Source organism: Anas platyrhynchos, chromosome 5, assembly GCF_047663525.1.
Source record: "Anas platyrhynchos isolate ZD024472 breed Pekin duck chromosome 5, IASCAAS_PekinDuck_T2T, whole genome shotgun sequence".
Classification (NCBI taxonomy): Eukaryota; Metazoa; Chordata; class Aves; order Anseriformes; family Anatidae; genus Anas; species Anas platyrhynchos.
The window spans coordinates 55,022,346-55,045,494 of NC_092591.1; the positions used below are offsets into that span (position 1 = coordinate 55,022,346).

A 23,149-nucleotide genomic window follows, 5' to 3' on the forward strand; every position below is an offset into this window, starting at 1 on the left:
TTTCTTTAATGCAGATGATGGATTAAAACAACTCAAAAAATTTCGGGCTTTCAGCTTCAGGTGTCTTATATGTTTTTATTTAACATCGATGCTGACTTTTACATTTTTTGGGGTCATGGCATCCACATCATCAGTTTCCAATTTATGGTGTACTTTTAGGAACCTGAAGCCTTATTTTCTCATCTGGAAGTGAAATGAGCTGTCAAACACACAGGTAGATCTTGACTGTGATTGTGGCAAAATGAAAGAAAAAAAAAAAAGGAGTAAACTTCAGTAAGTCAGGTATTATTTTCTCCTAAAAATAGCCAGGCATTATCTTCTTATTACAGTACCCTTATGTAAGGTACGTAGGGGTTGAAAAAATTGTCAAGAAGAATTGCAAAGCATGTTGAGTTGATCGTGGAATGATGTCCTTCTGTAAAGCACGTTCCACAGTCTTAAAATAACCTAGCTTTTTGATGTGCATAAAATTAATCTGAATTTAGAAACATGTTTTTGCTTTTTTCTCTTACACATTGCGATTTGAATGAGAGGGACTGCTGACAGATATAGAGAAAGGACTGGAATTGTATAATTGTGTAAAATAAGCCAGTAGTAACCCACATGCTTAACAAATATGGAGATTATAGCAGTGGAATAGTTTCAGCCAAGGTCACACACTCCTCTGTATTGCTCTTCCATAAACAGTGTTTTTTTCTTGATACATGTGTTCTGAGAATTTGATCTGTCAAAACAGATGTTTCTTTTTAAACAGACATGATCAAAAGTAATAAAATACAAAACACTGAGAAATAACAAAACAAGAAAGCATCCCTTTGTGCTAACAGGCTGACAAATAGGTGACTGTCGCACATGTCTCTTGGAAAAAGGTCACAACGAAGGCAGCAGAGAGGCTAACCATAGCAGGAAGTTGACACACAGAGATATCTTAGACCCATCCCAGACTTCATGTGGTTGTGATGCAGCAGCAGAACTGATTGTAACACTCAGCAGTCTCCCTTGGGCTGTTGATACGGATCTCATAGCAACATGGAAAGTTCACACTTGTCTGCTGCTGATGCATTTATTCAGGCAGTACAAGTGTGGAAGACCAGCATGATTTTTTCCCAGATGCTTTAATCCTTTCAGGATCCCAGACTTGATTGGTTCCAGCATTTTTTTCTTCCTGGTAAAATATTAGGAAGAACCTATAAAAAGACGTGCATGTTAGAGACTAATTCATTTTCTTTCCTCTTGTATGGTAGCTTCTGTTAATTCTGCCCCCCCCCCCCCCTTTACCTGTCAATTGAAAGATGTAGATAAAAAGTTGTGCAACAGCATGCCAAAAAAATGGGATAGATTTTAAGAGTAAAATAAAAAATCATTTTCTCACAGGTTGATGATTGCTTGCCTGAACTTATGATTTGCCACTCATTTCCCTTCCATTTTCCATTTCTTGCAGATTAGAACTTGAACACAGAATAGGCACGTTTATTTCAGCAGTGAGTGGCCTTTATGTTGTAGCTTTTCTCTAGAGTCTAGTTGGAGGAGGAAAGAAAAGATGTTTGCTATTGAGAAAGCTATTTGCAAATGAATTATACTCATATGGTTTATTCAGAGAAAAAACAACCACATCTCCTAAGATGTAAACATGGTGATATGTGTGTCTGTATAGTCAAGATCTCTGTGTGAATCTGTGCATCTCCCCTCTCCTCATCCCCCAAATCAAATAAATAAATAAATATGTAAAGGAAATCAATGCAGGCATGCTGGCTTATGCTGCCTTGCACTATTTAAATACTAGAGATTACAAATCGGGCTATCCAGCCAGTTTCTCCTGTTGGTGTTTTTGTTGACTGCTGTTTGCTGATGGTTGTTTGAGAGTATCTGCTTCTGATTTGCACTTGTTGAAGGGAGATGAAAAATAGGTGCAGAATTTGTTTGCTGTCATGTTCTTTTCACGTAGCTGAAGGGGTAAAATGTGGTGTTTTATGCAGTCTTGTAACATTCAGCCACAGGTGCAGGTGTACATATATAGTTAGCACTGGCTATTGCAGTAAGCTTTAATCTCTTCTGTTTTACATAAAATGAGTTGGAAGTCTGACAATGAGCTCTGTGCATAAGCAACAAGCTGTTTTTAGTCCAGAAGCAACTACTGACACTAAAGCTTCTCAGATGGGAAACAATGTTGCTTTGCAATTTCCTATATAGTTCACATGATAAAGCATACATGATTAAGAACAGTGTCTGACTGACCTTTCCAGGGCTGGCATACTGCCTTTTTTTATTAACAAACAAAGCATTATGTAGTAAACGATCAGCTCTGTGGCTGTAAGGCAGTATGAAGAACGACTGCAGGAAGCCAAGTGCTTCCCATGACAGAAGCTTGTCTTGTTCTGTGATCAGCCATGTAAAAATGTATGCATTTATACTAATACTTTGGATGTGAGAAAGATGTTGTGTAGGTCTTTTTTGATTTTTCTTTTTTTTTTTTAGTCTCAGTGTTGCTCATCTGAACAAGAGCAAAAGTTCTCTTTAATGACTTCCATTTGTGCTTTGACAGCAGATGGCAATTAAGGAAGATGTAACTTTTTAAGTATGACTTCACTGATGGTACTTGCCCTAGTACTTTCCTGGCTTGCAAAACACCAGAACCAGTATCTTCTGTATGTTGAATGAGCTTTTACTGAATATCAAGATAAAATAATAAAAATATCCTCTCCAAATTTCTTTGAGTGTAACTTAGGTATTTTAAAGGTATTTAGGTGGTGGAGGTTATCAAGATTCTGCTCTTCTGCTTAGAGAAATCCTGTTTCTCTGCTCTCTTCATGCTTTTATGTGCATGAAACCAGCTAGTTCCTTCACAACACCAGCCTTTCCTATTTTTTCCTCCCTGTACTGAATATGTTTTTGTACATGTCTGCCTTGCTTTCATTCCATTTTAGTTTTGCCTTTATCTGCCTGTGACTGTTTTTACTTTGCACTTGAGTCTTTAATTGATGTGACCTGATAATGCTCATGTTGTATGTGAAAAATCTTGCAATCTTCCGGCTGTCTGAACAGCGAGGCATTGTCAGGATGAAGGAGGGTTTGAGTTTCTCTTTGGGCCAAGCTTTGCCTTGAAGTTCACCTTTCCAGTCTGTTGTGATCTGTTGCATATGTCCCCAGCTAGCATTTAATCTGAGAACCTAGTTTCTCCCAAAGATCTCAATTTTTTAGTTTTTGTGTTCTAAATAGCCTCTGCTTCACTGGTGAGAATCATTCTTGAAGTACACAAACCTTGTGAAGAAATACTTGTCCATACTGGCTGTTAAGGTCTGTAAAAACAGTAATCATCAACTGGGTATTGATTATTTTGCATTGCATTTTTTTTATATATGTATGTATGTATTTATTTTTTTAAACCCCAAACTAGCATCCATTTTGCAACTGCCATGTTAAATTGCTGTCGTCCAGTAGGGAAAAACATGGCACTTCAGAGGCAGACAGGGGTAGGGGCTAGCTGGAAAACCTACCATCTGTACTTAATTGTAGAGGTTTTTCTGCTCTAAGCGAAGGTCTCTATAACTGCCTTTGTATATCCAGGGCTTCATTTTGCAAGAAAAATGAGCACCTTGATTTCATATACTGTAAATTTTCTCTGTTATCTGAGGGCCAAGACAAGGCTTCGCTATTTCTGCTGTCAACGTGTTGCCACTAGGGCAAAATTCACCCTAGAATAAGAGCTGCCTCCTCCCGCCAGCATGAGGCCAGTTAATAGCTTTACTTTGTTAACTCGACAGTACTGTCCAAGGGCTGTTCCCTTGTGACAAGTGTGTGAAGGTTTTGATTGCTAATGCCAGGTGTTGAGACACCTGATCTATCCAGGAGGCTTTGTTCCCTTGTAAAGCTGAACAATTACAGCTGTAAAAATAAAATTGAGAAAATGAATTAAACACAATTGTGTGTATGGGAGTCCTAAAAGTAAATAATTTTTTAAGTAGATTTGCAAATAGTGAGTACAAATTCCACAATTACTCGATGCTTTCTTACCTTAATGGCTTTTTGTTTGTTCATTGGTAATGATATATAGAGTCCTTTATTTTTGCATTGCCTACAAATCCTGCATTCATACAAAATGTCTTGGTGAATAGAATAAGGATCATTTTCTTGTCATTGAACCTGTTCTGTGGATAAAAAGAGGACTTCAATTTCCAGGACAATCAAATGGTTTTGAACATGAGCTGTTTTCATGTAAATGGTATTGCCATTTTTATAATGTGCTGAATGCGTAGTACTTGTCTCTACTTCTTTTTAAAAAATGGCCTAGTAAATCCATGCTGAGTAATGTCTTTAGATTGTGACCTTCCATGTGGTATTTACTTAAGGAACTAGGTGAACTAAGAAGAACACGACAGAAGCAATAAATAGACCAAAAATGGAGCTGATTCTTCTTCATGTTTTACCTACAGCTATTTTGAACTGGAGAGCAGTGGACTACGGGATGAGATTAGATATCACTACAGGTTTAATGGGAAGTCAAGAACAGAGGTGTTCCCTTATCGGCTGGCAGATGGACAGTGGCATAAGATTGCTGTATCGCTTAGTGCATCTCACCTTCTGCTCCACGTGGACTGCAACAGGTAAGAAAATGTCTTCAGTAATATAATTCTTTTAAAAATGCTCTCTACTTACAGGGCAAGACTAAAACTGCAAAAGGAGATTAAAAAAAGCTTAATTTAAAAAGTGCAGCAAACTGTCATGGAATTAGAAAAGGAAAATAAAGCATTAAAATATTACATTACGTTGTGATTATGAACAAATGTGGAAAAGGTTGATTGCTGACTGGGGAGTATTAAATGCATCTCTGTTGTTCAGGCACTTGCTGATGTTATGTTTGACTGTGATTGCATTTAAGAGTGATAGATTGCTGTGCAGTCTTTCTGTTGTGAACTGCTTCACTCAGCATACCTGAAAACTTGAAGAATAGATAGATGTGTCAGAGGCATTTTAATTTTATATTACATAATTGAGCAGTGCAATTTTTGCTGATATTCCACCCACTGCCCTGCTTGGAAAGTTCCAAGAAACCTGGCAGCTTCTTTTCACATGTATAGAACTGATGCTGCTTGTTTCTGGAAGGGTGTTCTGTCATTGAACTTTTTTTCCTTAAAAAGTTGCAAAGAGCACAAGAACAAGACGGCAGATTGTCAGGATTTCAAGGAATAAAAAGGCAATGACCCAGGAATCTTTCTTCTGATGCGACATGATCTCACAACATATTGAAGACTGGCTTTTGCTAAATTAGTGGTTGATGAGGGAACTCAGAAAACTCAAAATTGGGACCTTCAAAAGTAGTCTTAAGGAGTGAGGAAAATGAGCTGTTACTTTCAGATATTCCTGCACTGAAACAAGTATGAAAATATTTTTTGTATTTGGTGAGAGGATCAGTCTACTGTATGTGTTTTGGAATTGTTGGACTTAAATGGATAGGGCGATGGTAGCTGATATTTCTTCCTAAAGTCCTCATTTCAGGCAGGCAGAATAAAGTTATGGGACTTTTATGGCAGGACATGCTAATTGGAACATTTGGAAAAGTTTTAAAACTGCCCAAAGTAGTTATGAAGTACTGTCTTAAAAGGAATGTTACAACCATTTTCTGCAATTGCATTGACTACTGACAGTAATAACCTAATCTCAAGGAAGGTTGCCTATTAAATCTTTTTGTTCATACCCTAAAAACAATTATATGCTTAGAGCAGTTTTGATTTCATTCAGGCATGAAATTTATAATTTGTAAAGATTGTCTTCGTCTTGGTCTTTGGATTTGTTTATCTTACCATTATTTTTTATTGGTTATAATTTCTTTTCTGTTTATTGGCATAGTGGGTTTTGGGACAGATTCCTCATCTCCTATGTTTTTATTTATTTATTGTGTTTTTTTTTTTTTTTTTTTTTTTTTTAAAATATATATATCTGTATGTATACATATAGTATATATATTGATGAACAGTAATTGTGTTATGGAAGACCTGCTTAGCAGATTTTTTTTTTTTTTTTTTTTGCTGTCTGCCTTCTTGCATGCGATGTTAAAGGAAGATGACACAAAATGCCTGTCTGGTACAGAAGTCTATCCAGGAACAAGAGAGCTGCATAGTGTCATGGTTGATGTTCTTTACAGTAACAAGAAGCAATAGATAAATACAATTATAGAATAAGCTGTGCTGTCATATGAGGTGATAAATACGTATAGACGTCTCTGTCAGCCCCTAAACAGGGCTGATGGATCTAAGAGTGTCCCCTTGGCTGTTCCCAGCATAGCTTCATACCTAAATATCTATTTGGCCATGGATTTGTGGCAGTTTATGACAACTCCTGCATAAAGTAATAGGAGTAGTTTTGAAAGCAAGACTTGTATACAGATCATAGTGAAAACTTAAATGGTGAGGGGGAAAAGGAAAAAAAGGTTTTAAAGTTCCTGACTCAGCTGTGTCATTTCTGTTGGGTTAATTAGAGACTTTTGTGAACGTTGGTGTTGTAGTTTGCTTTTTATTTTAGCCCCCTACATCTTTGCACTCAAAGGAGGAGTCAACGTATTTTTCATCTTTGCACTGGCATTTCTGGCTGACACTACAATAAATGTCAAAAGATGTGAAAATGAAATGCTTGGTCTAAAGAAGGGCAAGCCAATGAAGCGGATTTCTGAGCACTAACAAAACCCCTAAGTTTTCCTAAAATTAGAGTCGAGAAAACTGCAGCTGAAAGTATGCACAGAATCCAGTGTTAAGGACTGTAGATTTATATGTAAATACCACCCTTTTAGGCTGTGGGCAGATGCCTAATGAGAAGCAATGCTTTTGCAGACTTAACAGGGAAGGTGAATACGACTGCATTCAATAGATTCACCTGTCCAACCTCCTGCAGAGATTCGGGTTTTGCTTCTCTTTTGGAGAGTCCATCAGAACAAAAATTAGCTTCAAGTGTACCTGCCTAGTGAAAGGGGTTCTGCACTTCCTTCTTACTCTTTCCTCACCCTTGTTTTAAAAAAAAGAGGGGGATAAAAATGATGAAAAAATCACAGCGAATCACAGAATGGTTGAGATTGGAAGGGGACCTCCAGAGTTCTTCTAGTTCAACTCCCCTCCTCAGGCAGGGTCACCTAGAACATGTTACACAGGATTGCATTCAGGTGGATTTTGAGTATTTTCAGAGAAGGAGACTCCACAGCCTCTCTGGGCAGCCTGTTCCAGTGCACTGTCACCTGAACTGAAAACAAGTCCTTTCTCATATGATGACGAAACCTCCCATGGTTCAATTTATACCCATAACCCCTTGTCCTATCGCTTGCCACCACTAAGAAGAGTTTGGCTTATCATCTTTACATTGTCCCCTCAGGTACTTATAGAAGTTGATAATATCCCCTCTCAATCTCCTCCTCTGTAGTAGGCTAAACAGGCCCAGCGCACTTGGTCTTTCCTCATAAGGCAGATGCTCCAATTCCTTCATCATCTTCATGGCTCTGTGCTGGACCCTGTCTAGAAGTTCTGTGTCCACCCTTTGGATTCCTATGGGATTTCTTTAAGGGGGTTGCAACTTTGCATCCTTACAAATGTGCATGAATTTGTATAAACACATTGTTCCTTTTGTTTTCGGCTACAGTAATATACTATACAAGACTATTCTGGTAAGTGTCTTGTGAATAATGTGTTATTAAAGTTAGCCTGCATGTGAAATTGCACTGGAAGTATTTGCATTGGGAAAAATATCCAGACATAACGTAATTTTGCTACAGGATTTACATTGATACCCAAATCTGCCCTCTGGCTTCTGAAAACTGCAGTGTATCGGAAAGCATTGCATATGAAACTTTTAAGTTGTAAAGAGAGTTAAATCTACTTTTATTCCTTCCAGTCTTACCACCCACATTAATCTGGTTTGTAAAATTGCTTTGACATTGGGTACTTGATTGTCTTTTGGATTCAATTCAAAGTTGATTTCTGTTTTTCACACCTAGATAGTTTAGGGTAGGCTACCTGAGTACTGGTAAAAGCCTTTAGTGCTTTTAAGAGTCATCTTTAAAACAGTATAATTGCCTCTATTCTAATGATACGTAACATGGTGGGGGAGGCATATGTATCAAAGGAGGTGTATCTGCACAAGTACAAAAGTGTCCTTTTGAAATCAGCTCCTACTGTGCATTACTTGCTGCTTTTGGCGCTCTTTGATGAACAGGGAGTAAGAATTGTTGCTGAGTTTGATGCTCAAGCTTAGAGCTGCTGGCACAGGAAAATGCTTGAGAATCCAGGCTAAAAACCCACCGAAAGTCACTGGACTCTGTTTTCACTGACATCGAGAGCCTTTGCATTGGATCTAGGAGGTAGCCTCTAGCCAGGGATACAGTTCAGACTTTTGGCATAAGCGGTGGGTGTATATGCACATCTGTAACATTTTGGTAAGGTTCAGCAAGCTTAGAAAAAATGAAAAGACTATATTCATTATGAACGTCCAACTGATGCACAAATAAAACCTATGCTGAAAGCAACACGGAAATGAATTTCACTGCTATTGCTTTCCTTCCTGATGTTACACCTCCAGTGCTAAGTCCGCTAGTGGCATGCAACTCTTGTTTTGAAACATTGGTTATGCTTTGGAGCTGTGCTTTCTTACTGCAGGGAAAAGGGAGTTGTCACCGGCTGCTTTTCTGGTGAATACTTAGACTAATCTAGAGCAACTGTCAGAGGGTCCTTAAATAACCTGTGGTCCTAAAGGGTTATTGTGTCGTGAAATAGGCTCTGTCAAGCACCTTCCCAGATTTGTTCTCTTTGGGGAGCAGAGGTAAAGGATCCTGCTGTGTGTAGCTGCATTGTCAGGAGGCTTTCAGCCCCAGGAGATTGTCAAGGCCTATTTTAAGTTGGCATTTGTTTTCAGTTCGATGGGAATTAGTTTCAGCTGTAGCAAGTGTGTAACGTTGCCCAAGAGTGAGGGAATAGCATTGGGGCTACAATTTAAGAGGTGGTGGGAACTGTATTAAAATGCATTTATTGATAATTTATTAAAGAAATATAAATTCTAAATAGTTTTCAATGTATCTGATTCATCTGTGGAAGTGATCTGAAGGCTGCTTGCTTTTCATTTTTATTTTTGCTTTATTTCTTGTCAACCCTATTGCTGCAAAGGTACACACCTGTCCGAAGAGCATAAGTATTTCTTTCCTTGAACTTTGTCTGCAGGTATAAAAGGTAGAAGGCAATTTGCTGCAAAAATAAATGCTTTCCAGTAAAAATATGTGCTGAAGTGCATTTTATTATGAATACAGCCTATAGTTTTGATGGATACTTGTAGCTGTTTGATGGGAGTAGTTGGTAAGTGTATAAGAGAATAGATTATAAAACTGGAGCAGGCTAGGAAGTAGTCTTCCTCTGAAAAACATGTTGTTGTCGTCTTTTATGTTTCTTCTGTTAGAACAGGGCATTAAGGAATTAAAAAATGCATGAGCAGTGAGAACTTTTTAATTGGAAAAATAAATAAATTAAAGCAACGTTGTCAAACTATGGGAACCCAATACCTCTGAGTCCTTATAAATAAAATCTTCCAGCTGCCAGTGTGACGTTTTTAACTTCTTTAGATAAACTCTGGTGACTTTGATTAAAGCATAATAAATAAAAGAACACTTAAAGTGATCCCTTTAAAGGAGATTCACCACTTTACTTACTGTAAAACACTTGCTGTTGAAAGAGGAGATGGCAAGGTGGTAGTGTTACAGAGTTAGGTAATTTATTCTCAAAACAGTTGAATATGATCTTGTGACCGAGATTGCTTCTCTGCTCTATGCTGTAGCAAAAACTGTCACAGAACTGGTTACTTAGGTAGAGTACTATACTTGTGCATTACAGGTGCACCCAACAGCTGATTTGTGGTATTCTTGATTGGAAGTTAATTTTCACCTACTGATTGTCCCTCTTGTTTGACAGAAAGGCAATAAACTCTTCAGCATAAGAGAGATCTCCATCTGGCTTATCACGTCAGCTGCTGTCAGGCCTGTATCATTATAGTTATTGTAGTTAAGCTGCAAGAAAATGTTCAAGATGCATTCAGTGTGACTCAAGAGAAGATGTTTTTTCCTTGTTTTTATTTTTTAAATTTTTTTTAAGTCAGGGTTTTTCATTAGATATCCAGCACAACAGAATGGTAATATGGATGTGATTGAAGACTGAAAAATGTTATCTCTTAACCCGGTCTCTGTCTATGACGAATTTTTTTTTTAAATCCTAGATGAATCAGGAGAAATTCATTTTTATTTGTGTACGCTGCATTAATAGAATGGCAAGAAGATCATGAGCATGCAAGTGCTGAAAATGTACTGCAGAAAACAAAAACAAATTATTATAATCTGTGGTTGTGCCCGGCTGTCTTAGATCCTTTGCCCTCCCCTAGAAGAAGATAACACATGGAATCAGTACGAGCAGTGTCATCAGCTGGCTACCCTATGCGGGGCACTGTGCTGCAGCAGAGGGGCCTTACATAGCTCCCTGTAGCTCCTGGTGGGAGCAGAGCATGCAGCTGCTTTGGTTGCGTGAAGGGGTTTATCCAGGTCCTGCTGATATCAGTTATTGAAGAGACTCCAGAGTTTTGTTAAGGGCCTAAAATGGGACCTTGTGTCAGTCCCCAGAGTCTGACAGTTCGGTGGAGCCAGTGTTTGGTAGCTGCAGAGCCCAGCTGCTGCTGAATAGAGACGTAGCAGTGCTTCTAATTGCTTTTTTACATTTAGATTTGGGGCTTGTGGTGAAAATGTTGACAGACAGGTTCATGACTTCAGCAGGGTAGGAATAATGTGTTTATGCTTTGCTATTGGCATCTTGCATTCATCATATTTATGTGCTGTGGGTGTGTCAGAGGGTGGAGAACAGTGGAGGAAATCATTCTAAATCAGGACTGGCAAGCTTCAGTTGAGTTTGTTATTTCCTAACCCGTTTGAATAGGTGTATTATCCCATTTTCTCTCTTTGTTTTTGGTTCTTTGTCCAACATACTTTATTTTTAACATCAAAGCAATAATCCCTTAAATTGGGGGTGATTAATTACAAGAGCAGTCCCTGAAAAATTTAGCACACGTATGCAGAGAAATGTATGTGGAGCTTTGTTTCTGTGGATATTTTTTTTCAAGGCAAATCTATTACTTAACTCTATTTTCTGTTTATTTGTCAGAGTGCTAATGGGGTCATATGGACAGAAAGATCATCATGATTTGAGAATCAACTACATAAACCAAATATTTTGGGTTTTCCCTTTCAGATGACAAAAAATGATTATCTTTCACTAACCAGGCAGATCAACATAACATAGATCCAAAACATAAATGAACTCTCCCTTGTGAAATCATTAGCTAAACTCTGGAGTTCACAACTGGAAGTCACAGAGAATAACACTGGAGCTGAATTGAAAAATGGCTGAATAATTTCAGTAAATACTTTTATAAAAAGCATTGGACTTGGGCCAAATTGCGGATGAGAACGCCCCTGAACTCTTCAGAAGTTGTCTTGAGATCTGAGTCTCCGTACAGCAAATAATCCAGTGTCTGATCACTGTGGGGTGTGAGAGAGAGACTGAGAAAGCAGTGGTGAGGCTGTTCAAGTCTGTGAAACCAACCCAGATTTTTCTCAAGTGTTTTAGTTCTTAGGGAAGCTTTCTTTGACAATTTGAAATAGGAATAATTCCCAAAAGGTAATTGTTTTTGGAAATCTAAACTTGTCAAAATTCTCCCGCTGCAGCAAAGTGGAGGCTGCTTGTATCAGCTGCTGCTAGCCAAAATCTGACATTTCCCATTGCCGTACTAACTTGGTGACCAAGCAAACCAGCAGTGGTGTAGGAGATATCACATTTGTTCCGAGGTTGTGGGGTGCTTGGAGGTGGAAGGTGTCAAGGCTTGGAGATACCATGTGTGTGGCTGTCGTGGCTCTGGGTGTGAAGTGGTGGCAAGGACATGGTGCAGCAGTGGTACGCTGTCCTCTCTCGCTTTGTGTCACACACAGAAAGATATTTGCAGATTTTGCTGTATGTGGGAGAACTCTGTCCAGGCCCCAGGTATGATTAAATGGTCCTGGTGAGTCCAAGGGGGGTAAGTGGGCTCAGCACCGAGTGTGGGGGCAACTGAGTGCCTGGTTCTGTGCTGTGAGGTGAGAGCTGCTTTGTGCATGTGCTAGCAGAGAATGGCACAGGCAGTCCAGCCTCATGTTTCAGTACTTCATGGGTAAGTGTTTAGTGAGCTGTCATCTTTTTTTTTCTTTTAATGAAACGCGAGATGTTGGCTGCTGTTTTTAGTTTCTTAATGATACGAAGAACTGCTCTTACTATCAATGCGATGATACTCGAAGGAGCAGCAAGGTGAAAGCTGGTAGCTTGATCCTCAGCACTGCAGCAAGGTAACGTGCTCTTTCTAGTTCTATGGCTTGTTTTCATATCTGAGTCCAGTCTCTAATGAAAGAATCAATAGAAGCTGTGTTACATAATTGTGCTGCAATTCTAGCGGCATCCCCTTCAGTAGGACAAAAATGAAAGCAAATAACTGTGTCAAGTAATGCAACTAAAAGAAATTCCTAAGCCCCAGCTGACTCTTTTCTGTGTCACGCCAGCCACTTACCTTAAGCTTGACTGAAGGATGTGCTGTGCAGTGTCCCTGGGGTGAAATTCTTGCCCCATTGAAGTCTGCAGTGAAAACTCTCATTGAGTTCAGCCGAGCCGTGCTTTCACCTCTAGAGCATGTCAGATGCTGAGAGAAATGAGCTCCAAACCCGAATGTTGTCCCTGGAGAGTGCTTTTCTGTCTGTCTGCCTGGTAGTTTCCATCAAAACTTAATTTTAGAACCAATATAATGGCTTGTTCTGTGTTTACTGTATGTTTCATGCACTTCCTCAGTCATGGCCAATTAGTTATTATAGGGAGAGAGTAATGTTATCTTTCAAACCACCGAGGCTAAAATGGGCAGTTGAAAAATACCATGGGAGAATGGAGATGAGGGTTGGCTGATGAACCTACGGTAAGGACTGGGGAATGTGGAATGAATCGGACCTCTGTGGGGTTACCGAAATGGCGGCTAATGGGGAGGACTGGCAGCTCTGGGGAGAGCCACGTGCCATTGCACAGTGCTGAGACAAAACTAACGAGAGGGCTCTGGTGGGAGCGTGGAAGCAAAGGCAGAGCGTTAACAAGCAAAACTTGCGGTCCTCAGCCTGTAGGTACCTTCAGTCGTGAACAGAAATTGGCTCTGGAATATGGCTGAAATTATTTTATGATGATACACAAATCATTTAGTGATGACATATACCCCTCGATGAGATGATCCTGTGACAAGGTACTTTGCAAGGCAATTAATTCTCAGCAGACGATTCTTTTTGGGGGTGGGGGGGGGGGGGGGGGGAAGAAGCTGTTTAGTAGAAATGTTGCTTGTGGCTGGGTTATTTTTAAATTTACTTTTTGTACCCGTGCAGAAAGGAGTTGAATCTTCTTACAGTCATATCTGTCTTACCACACTAGATAAAGCAGCTTGGGTGTTGCGAATGAAACAGAGAAGAGGACTTTTGTGAAAAAGAGTTGTTTCTAGGCTGTAAATGTAGTGTGCTTCAGTTTCTGTTCTAAATGCCAGCTGTGAAGGCCTGTGTGCTGCAGATCTCGGGCCAGGGACCAGCATGTCCCTGTATAATTTATGTAGATGGAATGGAAGCAAAATTTCGGCACTGCTAGTTCTCACTTAACAAATGTTTTATGAAAAACACCAACAGTAATCTTAACTTTTCCATGACAGAATGGAGATGAAATAAACCCTGTAACCATGATTTTACCTCTTTGTTCTGGTAGAATTTTATACATGGATTAATTTTGCTGCACGATCTGAAGTACCAGTGTTGCTTTGTGCCATTATGATGATGAATGTTTCTACCCTATTGCTTTCTGATACCAGATAGGCTTAATTATTTACTACTTGTTTTATAGATACTTCAATGCAGGTTTTTTTAATCTTGTATGTATCTCACTTTAAGAGCTTTTTCTTCAATTTGTGGTGAGAAGAGCTTTTTTTAATATCCTCACTTGGAAGAACTGATTGAATTCATTTCTTCCTCTTTCCAGAATCTTTTTTAAGTGCTTAGTCTTCTGTTACTGATACTGGGATGTGTATGAGCTTTTAGTACAGTGTTTAGTAAGGTAACAAGTGAGAGTGCTGTGCTTTTGGCCTTCTTGTTAACAGTCTGCTTTAATCAGTGTTGTGGTTTAGAAGCTGATTCAAAGCTTGCTGATGTTATAAGGTGTCTTTTAGTGACCCTATGAGTTTGTCTTCTAATTATTATAAGTACAGTTGTCTCCTTGTGTGTTGTGGATGTTTGTGCACATCATATAAACCCCTCTTGGCACATGTTTTATGCTCTGGTACTCAAATAGTGATAGTTGCTCACAAGTGGGTAGAATGACTGCCAAAACATCTTTGGTCAGTTGGATATTTATTTGAGAGGTGGTATTTATTTATTTGATATTTATTTGAGAGGGGAGAGCTGTGCATCCCTTGACTCTCAATTTAGATGTTTAAAGGTAAGTAACTGAATTCATATGAATTTGCGAGTGGTGGGTCTTGTTTTCTTTTTTTTTTTTTTTTTTTTTTTTTTAAGAGAAGTCTGTGCATGGCGATGACATCTCCTTCAGCACTTGAAGTATTTATTTTTCTTTGGACCCAAACGCTACCTGATGCTCTGCTGTGGCCAAGCAGGTTGAATATGGTAAAGTTAGCGTCTTCACCAGAAACAGAGACAACTGCATTTGTCTTACGCTTCTGCTACCTGCAAATTATGTGCAAATTTTATGGGCAAAACCAAGGTTATGAGCCACATGCTGTTGGCCTCGGGTGTAACAGGTCAAGATGGACTTCAAGGAAATACATAAAAAGACAAAGGGTGCCAAGTCTGAAATGTGCAATAACCATCTGGGTATCATGTTAACGGGTTTTATACTAAGAACCCAGTATTTTTATTTGGGGGGGCGAGGGGAGCGGGGTGGGGAAGGATAGTGCAAAGTGTTCTGAATACATTATATGTAAGACACAGTTGATCTCATAGTTTTTCCTATTTTTTTTTTCCCACAACTCTTGAAAATCCTAATCCAATGGCCAAATTACTATTTCTGACTACAGCTAACTTCCTGGGGAATGGAGCTACTTGCCATCTCAGAGTAGGATCCATTTCCTTATATGTTGTAGGCGTTGGCATATTTTTGCCTTACTATGTTTGATTTCAGTTATTTTCACATATGTAGCCAATGCCATATAACTTAATGGGTCCGCTCCTCTACCTGGAATCAGTAACAGTGATCCATTTTAGTTTAATGTGAAAAATCATTGATAGTTTCATAGAAAACTGCAAAGCCTATTTTATGTATTTATTTATTTTAAAAGAAAGCTTCATGTAGACAGATGACATCTACCTGTGGAGAAGGACTGCCCCAAACCTGACAGCAAAATGTGTGTTTCTCACCATCTTTCTTTTCATTTGTTTCATTTCCTCCTGTTGCTGGAGGATCTTAAAAGTTAATTTGCATCTCTTGAATGAAAAAAGAGGTTGCTTATAGAGGTTTAATTACATACATTTTTGTTTTTGAATTTAGATTTCGTAGTCAAAATAATAAAACTGAGATGTGCATTCACTTACCTCAGCGATTATATAGGAAAATCAGTGAAATCGTTTGGGTGCCATAGAATTTAGAAGAAATCAAAAACTGTGCATAGGCTCTTGAGTTTTTTACCTCACATATGCTGTTACAGGACAGCTATTTTTTGTCTACCAGAGCTGAAAAGTAACTTTTGATTAACTAGTTTGCAGTTACTACAGTATGTTCAAAATTTAATAACAAAAGGCTTCCCTCAAAACCTGATATTTTAATCTAAATTGCTTTTCCCTGTTAAGTGTTTTGAACTCCTATCTTATGACAGAAGAGATAGCATGAAAAATCAAAATTTCCCTCAGGAAAATTATTTTTCTGAAATAGAATGCTGGAAAGTGAATGAATAATTTAGTTAAAGTTGCTCTAGAGCTGAATACATGTCAAATAGTGCATCCTGTCTGTAAACACTACTAAAAAAAAAATCATGTTGTTGTTGACACATTTTCACTGGGAAATATATACAAAATGAAATGAAAATATCTGGTATCCTCATATTTCTTTTCGAGTCTTAGACTAACACCAGTGTTGTCTGTTAAAGCTAGGTACTGGTGTATCATCAATTTCTCCATGCACCTGGGATCCAGGAAACATGTTGGACAAAGTTTTAGAAGTGGCTGGTTATTTCATGCAATGGGCTGTGTTAGGAGGTATGACACTTGCTCTGTCAGATGTACGAAATTTTTGCAGCCTCAGCTGGAGATCATAGATAGCAAGGATCAAGGTGGTCCGCATCTCTGTGAATTACCTCTGGAGGACAAAAAAGCTAGTGCAAAACATGAGAGAACCTCCCCATCTCCCAACTTATTTCTGTTTATTAAATTGAAAAAGTTTAGTGTGCTATAACAGTGCGTTGTGCATACATGTGACTTACCCCTACCCTCTGGGGTTTATATATATATCTAGGGTGAGGGAATGTCAGATTTGACGATCGGGTTCTGAATTGCAAAAATGTGCTTCAGTGACTCACCCTGATGTCAGAATGTGCTCCTGTGCAGTCGCTGGGGCTTGCAGAGGCTGATTAATGTACAGTAAGATGAATCATACCCTAGAAACAGTTATGTCTCTTCATTAATGAAAGTGAGTCTAGAGGACAAGCTCCACTGCAGGTGTAAACTTCTGCAGCATCTAAAATGGGGTGTGATGAATTCAACACCTGATTGCTACATAAATATTGATAGCTTTATGTGAGTAAATCAAATATATAAGCCTGTTCTTTGATTAGCAGAGACCAGAGGCTGGGAAATGAGGTTCCTGCCATGCCTCAGTCACAGCAACATTAGACTGCAACTATTAGTTTCTTAACGATACCCCTAATAGAAGACATCTCTTGGGCTTGAATCTAGCCTGCAAATTGGATAATGCATATTTGTATTTGAGCAACCTACTCGTACTTCAGACCTGAAAGAATTTGGAAATTCCATGATTTGTGCAGCTAGTTCGTAAGCGAATGTTGAAATTAGAGTCTATTTTATGTTCAGCAGTTGTGTTTCTAGATCAGCCTATGTTGATTTATGCATTATAATGCAAACAGACACAAAGTTTATTTTCTTGTTCTACTAAATATTTCAGCTATTTCTAAAATGCTTCTGGCTTTGCAAATATTATATGTATAAAGTAGAGCTATTCCACCTCAAAAGTGGACATACTCACCCAAGTGTGAACTTTCACTTGTTAAAGTTGCATGTAAGAAACCTACTTTAATACAGAGAAAACTGTCTTTTTTTCCTTTTTTTTTTTTCTTTTTCCCCAGAAGAAACATGGCCTAGTGTGTGAGATGCTCCGTCTACTGTCCTAGATCTTGGGCAGTGTCCCTCTCTGACTCAGTCTTTGTGATCTTGGATAATCAGTTGGTCTTTCTGTCTATCAGTCTGCACACATGTAGAATGCTGGTAACAGAGTTCCCCTATTCTAATGGAACATTGCAAAGATAAGAATCTATTTAAATTGAACGGAAGGTAACTGTCTCCCTGCTTGATTTTTAGAGAGGGAGAAAGGTTTGTGTCTGCGTATTTATTTCTATGCAGATATTTTAGATATGCTTCCCTTCAGGAACCCACTGATTCTTTTCCAGATATTCTTTCTGTGTTACTGTATTCATTATGTCACAGATGGCTCTTAGGAACGCGTCTTTGAAAAACGTGTTTCTGAGGATTCCATAAGAGTACTTCATAAATCAAACTGCAGATACAGTAGATATATAAATTAAACAAAAAGCAAAACAAACAAACAAAAAACAACAACAAAAGACCACAAAGATATCAGGGATCTTCGTCAATTAGTTTTTTTTCTTATTATGTTTAGCTTAGAGGGTCAGTGGTTAGTAAATATATACTGAGCATGAGCATTTCACGAAAGGAATGGTTTACAGTTGTATTCTTCTGTGTCTGTGGTTTAGCTCCTTTGAAATACGTTGGCATAAAGTAGGGACAAAGCAAAATTTCTCCTGGAAAGTGAAGGCAGTAGTCATAAATCTGAAAGTCTCGAGCTTCTATTAACCTAGAGACCTGGGTCTCCTGATGCTGGAGGGGCTGTTCAGTGTGCAGTAATTTTAGAGAGCACAATTCCCTGGAATTCTTTTTCTAAAAAAAAACATTACAGTTTTTGTGAAGCGTATTGCGTATTTCTCCATGTGAGTATCAAAGCCAAGTGTATTGGAAACTGATATCCCAGGAGCTCTAGACCAGTACTTAATAAATTGGAAGTGTAGTAGGTACAGTTCAGCTGCTTTCATGCCAAATACAAAGTATTGGCCAAGCTGAGCAATAGTGATGCTCCTCTACCCAGAAAATCAAGTAAGGAAATGAGAATGAGGTGAAAGCTTAATGGAGCTGTAAAAACAAACAGACAAACAAAAGAAAAATACAAAACAAAAAATCCATTTGTTTCTGTTCGGCCTGAAAAACACTTTTTTCTTGCACAAGAAAATCAATGCAGGAAAGGGTAGTGGAGCAAAGTCTTTTTTTTTTCCCCATTTAATAAACAATAATTATAATAGAATTTGATCTTTAGATAGTTACTTTTGTCATTATGCTTTGAGATAGATTACAAAATGTTTGTGCTCCATAGGTTTTTCACAGTGTAGAAACCGCCTGAAAATAACCTGAATGATCACTAGGTTGTGATAGATTTCTGAGTGGTGTTTGCCTGTGGATAATCTAAATGTCTGGGTGAAACCCTGTTCCCCACAACTTACACGAGTAACACCTTAATCTTTTCCTGCGGACAGGGGTCTTCAAATACCCACATAGTCTCTCCCCTTCTCAAAAACCTGCTTTAGGAATGGTGTACCACTTCTGTTCCTGTGATTTTAAACAAGACCCTAGCAGCCAGGAGACGTGCCCAGCTCCTGGCTTGGCTTCAGCTGCACACCCATGAGCCCCATTGGTCTCAGTTGCCAATGCCTGGAGCTGGTGCTGCCTTGTTCACTGATGTTTAAAAATGCTAATTTTTTATTTTTATGAAGTCCATTGATTGTGAATTAGTAAACTTGACGTGTTTCTTGGCTCATACTGATTGAAAAGCTGCTTTTGTTTGGTTCCAGTTTTTCTCATCTGTAGCAGTTTTGCATTCGAGTAGCTGCTTCTAGCCTTGCTGGGAAGGTCGCCTGGATTTATTTATTATTTCTTAATCACTCTACCTTTTTGTCAAGAGTTGCAATTTTATTATTATTATTATTAATTTTTAATTCATTAGTGAAGTAGTATATCGCGAACCATGTTTTTGGTAGCCTGCTACAGTTTTTTATTCACTGTTATGAATTAACATGCACTATTTGACCTTTTCATTTGCCAAGAATGTAGAGAGCATTACAGTGATAGGCTGTGTGCCTGCTTACTGGGGCCCTTTTGCTGATGTTTAACATGATACAGTAATAAAGTTCACATTGTTCAGGAACCCAGTAGCATGGTCCAAAACATCCTTTTATGTAGAAAGGTAAGTACTGATCTACTTTGCTTGCATTGTCAACCTGTTACTTATTCGGCAGATCCGTGGAGAAGATATACATACATACATATATATATATATATATATATAATATTATTTATAACTGTAGGCAGGTATTGTAGAGTTCCTTTGTAACCTTTAACTTGGGGTAAATAAAATATTCTTCAATAATACTTATTGAACCTGTTCTTGAACCTGTTTTGTTGTTTGTTTTTTTTTTTTTTTTTAAGCATTGAGGTTTTGCCAGAAGTGGAGTTCTTGATGGAATACTGACTAGTCATGCATTTATTTACTTGTTTAGATCAGATGTTTTTCAGTGAAGACATTATTAATCTAAGTCACGATTGAAGATGTGCTACATATCTGAAGAGAAATTCCTAATGTGGGTAGTGTAATTCATTGATTGGATTTCTTGAGTACCTTGATTCTTTGTTCCTTGTTCAGCATTTTACAGCAGTTTTGCATTTGAGTAGATGTTTAATTTTGCATGAGGTGTGGCAAAAAGGTTCTGCTTACACTTTAAAATATTGATAGAGATACTGCATGTGAGATTCCTATAATTCTCAAAACATGGTTTAAAAGAATGCCATCTTGTTTCGCTATTTTAACAGGTAAAACAGCTCAGCATGGTCATTTTTATAGACAGTGAGTAATTAACTAGTAGAAGAAGAAATGTTCAGGAGCTTTGAATATATCATGCTGATGAAAAGTGATGAATTAGGGCTGATTATAATACATTTGAACAATAAAATTATAACTATTAGAAGTCTATTTACTACTGTGCTAACATTTTAAAACTGGAATTTTTACTTAACTGTTTGTGGTGTTTTTTTTTTTTTTTTTTGTTTTGTTTTGTTTTTTGTTTTTTTTTTTTTTTAAGGAAACCAAGTTTTTTTGTTCGTTCATTTTTAAGATTGCTTCCATTTAGTTTTGGCAACTGATGATCTTCTTTTCTGGATTAGCAAAAGTGAGTTGGGGGTGGAATATATGACTCTTTGTAGTTAACTCTGTAAGAACTTGAAGTTCTTAATACTTGGAGGCCATTTCAGGCCTCTGCAAACCTGTAAGTTTTCAAATGGCACAGCAACATACAATACAAAAATTGATGATTATGCTAGGTGCGCCTAAGCTAGAAATGCTTGGAGTGTAAATGGGAAGATAACTGTGCAATGAGTTATGTTGAATGACTTACTTTTTTTGTGTGTCTGTTCATTTTTCATGTTCATTTTAAAGCTTTAAAGAAAGAGGAAAAAAAATCCCACTGTAAGCACATCAATACTTCACAGCACTTGGCATGTTAAGAGTCTTTTCTGTTGGCTGTCATGCTGGTGTGATTACAGAGCAACATGTAATCCCTGTGAGCTGGACAGTAATGGAAACATATTTCATCATCTTCTCACTAATCCTTATTAAAAGTTCTGGCTTTATTATGGAGCAGTAGGTTCATGAGTCTCACCTGTGGAAGATGGCAATATGAGAAGCCAGGGTCCATGACTACTTCGGTCTTAAATTTTTTATAATCTAAAATGATGGTATCATCAGTGTAGTAGCCTGAGTTCCTGAATAAGGTATCACGTAAACTTCATTACTGCTTTCTTAAAAATAAGCAATTAAAAAAGCAAAACCTTTTAACAACTACAGACATTTAGTTTTTGAATTTAAAAATAAGAAATGTTGCAGCTGTTCGTTATGAATTAATTTTAGAAAATTTTGGTGGATATTACTGCATTCACATGCAAGTTTATGCAGTATATAAAGCTTGCTTATGGACCTGATGTTATTTGTCATTTATTATTTGTAGATCCGTGAAAAACAACTGATAAAATATCAGTAAGACTAGGTACTGAACACAGACAAAGAGGTCCTGGTCTGTATCAGACCTGTGCCAGTGACATGGGCAAGCTGGATGTGCAGGGGTGGAAGCACACATGTGGAACACCCAGGCCAAATGAATTCAGCAGAAGCCAAAAAGGAAGAAGTGCATACAGTGAAAGGCCCAAGCAACAGGGATAGATAAGAGATGCAGAGCCGAAAAGGCTGTGGGAGTAGGAGGTGGAATAAACTGTCTTTGTGGAGCCTATTCAAGATTCTGAACAGTATGAAAATCCCACAGTGTTGTTTCTCTGGTTGTATCTCGTTTGAGACTGCTCTTTTTTTTTTCCCCCATAACTGATAGCTGAATTTGAAGGAGGCTCTGAAGATAGGATGGTTCTTCATTTTATTGTTTTCCCTAGCAGGGTGGGTTCTGACATTGTGTTTCTTCAGCCTAGTGTTGCACAGTTGGACAAGGGAAATTGCAACTTTCTTCAATCTTCATGTGTTTTGACACATCAAGTGGTTTTAACAGTTTTTGTTTTCCCGTTTCATTGTTGCTTTTAAAGTTATAATATGCCTTCAAAAATACCGATGATAAACATGAAATGTTTAACAAAGGTGTTTTTGTTTTGTTCTACTTTGCATGTTTTCTTGACAAATGTCTTGGACTAGCAACTTTTAAGAGGAAAAATATGATTTGAGTAACAGCACTATATTCCCTCTACAGGATTTATGAACGTATCATTGATCCCCCAGAAACAAATTTGACACCTGAAAGCAATTTATGGCTCGGACAGAGAAACAGGAAGCACGGTTTCTTTAAGGTAAGCAGATATGAAATAGCCCATGAAGGCAATTAGCAAGTAGGTGGCCAAATACTCCTGATTAGTTGTCTTACACTCCTGAAGTCTGATTTGTATGAATTTTAGCGTAAACCATGGGCCTGGGATTTGAGGCAGGTGCAACACTTAGAGAAAAGAATCTGTTCTTGCAAGGTAGAATACTATAATTACTGACTGTAGTGCCCAATATTTAGGTTTTCGTTTGGGTTCCTTACTTTGGGTTTCAACCAACTGCGGCACACCTCCGTGCTACTTCTGTGGACATAATGAGACAGCATTGGAGTCAATTCTCAGATTTCAACTTGAAAACGTGCCAAAGCAACAGTTGAGCCACAGTCTTCTGGCTGAACAGGAGTGTCTTAACTGCTCTTGGAAGCCAGTTACTCCTTGATTTTGTTTGCATAATACCCACACCCTGATGCTGTTTGCCGCAGGCGGCTTTTTCTTGTTGCAGCTGTCAGCATTGCCTTCCAGAGTAGAGGAGGTCTTCTAGCCTGTGGTCCTTCAGGCTTTGGCATATGCTAGCTGTTGTATGCGGCATGTGTGCCTTGCTGTAAAACAGTAGATTTTCTGTTTCTTGAGTCCGCTGTACTTTGCAAACAGTTCATTTCTCTGTATTTCCCTCAGATAAGGATGTCACTGTATTTCTTAGCAGCAAATTGGTAATGGGTCATTGGGTTTTGTTGATAAGCCGCTTTGTCCTTGGGAGCTTCCTTTTCTTCCAAATAGCCCATGCTGTTTGAAAGGCTGATTCGCTGGCAGGACGCGGGTTGCTTCTACCTTCCTAGTAGGAAAGCCTGTCTTTTTTGCCATTAATGAGGCTCCCCAAGATACTATTATTGAGTAGGCCGGTATGGGCATGAGAATTAAAAATTGCAAAGGAAAGAGAAA

General features: G+C 38.3%; 1 protein-coding gene across 4 annotated transcripts in view; it reads left to right on the forward strand.

Annotated features, from left to right (window-relative positions):
- The window catches only part of NELL1 (neural EGFL like 1), a 284,792-nt gene that overhangs the window by 35,196 nt on the left and 226,447 nt on the right, over positions 1-23,149 (forward strand). For all 4 annotated transcript variants that reach the window (XM_013102879.5, XM_027458303.3, XM_027458304.3 and 1 more), the window contains exons 4-5: positions 4,431-4,601; positions 22,144-22,240. In XM_013102879.5, coding sequence (XP_012958333.2) covers positions 4,431-4,601; positions 22,144-22,240 — 268 coding nt within the window. The remainder of the gene's footprint in view (positions 1-4,430; positions 4,602-22,143; positions 22,241-23,149) is intronic.